The 2684-nt window shown below is 42.0% G+C and overlaps 1 protein-coding gene across 1 annotated transcript; it reads right to left on the bottom strand.

Moving 5' to 3' along the window:
• Positions 1–373: 373 nt before the first annotated feature.
• On the bottom strand, positions 374–2407 carry LOC144707246 (saposin B domain-containing protein). Its single transcript, XM_078580413.1, has 6 exons — positions 2248–2407; positions 1383–1480; positions 1125–1282; positions 850–1047; positions 709–768; positions 374–627 (listed from the first exon to the last, which is right to left on the bottom strand). The coding sequence occupies exons 2-6, from the start codon at positions 1474–1476 to the stop codon at positions 499–501; spliced, it is 639 nt and encodes a 212-aa protein (XP_078436539.1). The 5' UTR covers positions 1477–1480; positions 2248–2407; the 3' UTR covers positions 374–498.
• Positions 2408–2684: the final 277 nt, after the last annotated feature.

Raw genomic sequence — 2684 nt, 5'->3', positions numbered from 1 at the left:
CCAAGGGAGTTAGGGTGGCGGAGGAGAAACCTCCACCACCCTAGGGGAAGAATGATTTCAAGAACCCCACATAACCTGGGGCTCTGATACCATGTTGAACGTCTAGTGGGCCTAATAGGCCACACCACCTATTTCCCGACAGGGACAATGCATCCTTAAAAAAGGCAAAATCTGGATTTCCGATATTGATCTGAGGATACCTATTTCTTGTGAAGATTTCAATATCAGATATTATTTCCAATATCCAGTACCAACATCTGCCACGTCCCAAAACCTGCAATATTCATTCTGAAATCCAGATATCAGATTTTTGATGTCCAATATTGAATATCGGAAAGGCAATACTACATACATCAAATGCCTAATCCAATCAGGACGGGAAGGTAATTATGGTCATAAATAAAAATAACAGTCTCGACATATACACGTCTGATAAACCAAAGTACAACATACACATTTATATAAACATGAGCGTCTTATTATCAGTGTGCCACAATCTCACTGAGAAGCGACCTCCGCCTTCGCCGGCCGGCAAGCGCGAATAGCCACACAGAGATCTGTCGTCTCCAGAAACTTCTCAGCGTTGACCAGGATCAGCGGCCCGTACTCGAAAACAAGCTTCTTGCACTGGTAACGAAAAAAAGAAACTATAAGAACCTCACAGCAAACAAAATTCAGAATTAAATAACGTTGTTGCAGAGCGCAAACCTGCTGCTTGTACTGTTCCACCTTGTTGCATGCCTTCAGAAGCACTTGGATTATATCCAGCTAAACCCATAATAAATTTAAATAAGACTTGAGTAAGTTTAGGTAATATTTAACTTCATAATTTCTGATTCTGAAGCTGACCTGTGTCTCAGGGTCCTTTAATTTGGTAAGAACTTCTAGGATGGTCCGCTGGCAGGTAGAGCAGATGTCCTCTCCCTTAGTTGCCGGAACAGCCATCTGGGCTCCACAAAGATCTACCTTCTTGCAGAATGCTTCTGGCTGGACAGAGCCAACTTCCACGAAGAAGAGGGGGGCGTAGTAGTCCACCAGTAAAATGCACTTTGGAAAGAGAATAATAAAAAATTATATCAATAAAGTTTTGATTTACCACATGAAATATTAGATTATTGGAGAACCTGCTCCTTCAAATGATGCAACTGAGAGCAACCATGGTGCAGCCTCTCGATGATCTCTTCTTGGGTCTTGTTGGAGTGGAAATAGTCCAATGCTTGAGATGCAAACTCTTCGCATAGTGTGCAGAGATTATCGTTCATCGCTTTGCCTTCCGGAGAAACTGCGATGTGTTCAGCATAAATATTAATATGATATGACGTTGGATGATGATACTTGCCTGTGAAATTCTGGTGAGAAATAGATGGGAGATGAAATTTTACCAGAGATAGCCGATTCTTCTACGCCTTTGACATCGGCGTTGATACACTTAATGCTCAGGAAAAGAAGAAAGAAGAGGCCAAGCCTGGCAGCCATTATCCTGAAAATAATTAAGGAAAATAAATAAATTTGGGGATCGAAGTCGAATTTGGTCGACTCAATAATCATATGGTTAGTAACAAAAATTATGCAAGAGACGGTTTTTTGTGCTGAAACAAAAACTTTGATTTGGCAGCACCGTTCAGTATCGTGGTCCCACAGCCACCATTCGAGAAATTCGAATATTGTTGTTAAATTACTCGCCAAGAACAAAGAGTTGAACATTAATTGCTGGGCATAATTTAGAAAATTCATTAATGCAAAGTCGTGGAAAAAATCTTCATGAAGTTAACCTCTCCTGCAGGATGATCAAAGAGAAATCACTGGAGTTGAATGGGACAAATCGATTCTGATTTAAGGGCGTCCTCTTTGCGTGGGGCACTTCAGATAAACGAAACATAATTCATGCAGTTCCGATCACACAATAAAATTAGAGCGAGAAAAGCTCAACAAGGAACTCTTCGGTTCTTCTTGGAGTTTTAATTAGAATTTCTTCGCGCTCAACAAGGAATAAAATCTCGTGAAAAAAAAATGAACGGTGGAGATACGAAAAGATTCTCCAACATCGCCTAGTTCAGAAATTCGAAAAATAAAAACAATCTGGATCAATCAATGGCAACCCGATCGAATCCCCGAATCGAACCGCGTAGCGTCAAAGTGCCCCAACTCCAGTATGATCAATCATTCCGACCGGGAACAGAGAGCAACGGAAAACGAAGAAATCCGGATCAAAAATACCGACGAGAAGAAATCTCGAGTTCTGCGTACCCTTCGAATGGACGAGGAAAGTTACAGATCCCACGAGACGATGGATTTGGGCTGAAGAACGCGCGCGTCGCTCATCAATCCGACCTCCTCGATCGGATAAATTTTATGAAGATTGGATCGGAGATTCTGCCCGGGGGGATTGCGTACGACGCTGGAAAATCTCTGAGATGAAGACTGCCCCTCCTAAATCGACGGCTAGATTTCAGCGAAACTTGCGCAGTCTTTTCTCTCTCAAAATCTTAACCGTTCGCATCTCCTTCAAGCATGCTCTTGCTGACGTGGTGCAGTGTATTGCCACGTAGACGGTAAATTTTATTGGGGGACTATTTCTCTTCTAGAAACTGGGCTGATTGTAAGGACGGCCCGATAGTTAAATATATTTTTTTCTTGTTTTTCTTCTGAAGAAGGTGAAAGTTGAGGCAGTAAGGATTCTTCCT

This window comes from Wolffia australiana, chromosome 1 (genome assembly GCF_029677425.1).
Source record: "Wolffia australiana isolate 7733 chromosome 1, ASM2967742v1".
NCBI lineage: Eukaryota > Viridiplantae > Streptophyta > Magnoliopsida > Alismatales > Araceae > Wolffia > Wolffia australiana.
This window is presented reverse-complemented; position numbering and strand designations above follow the sequence as displayed.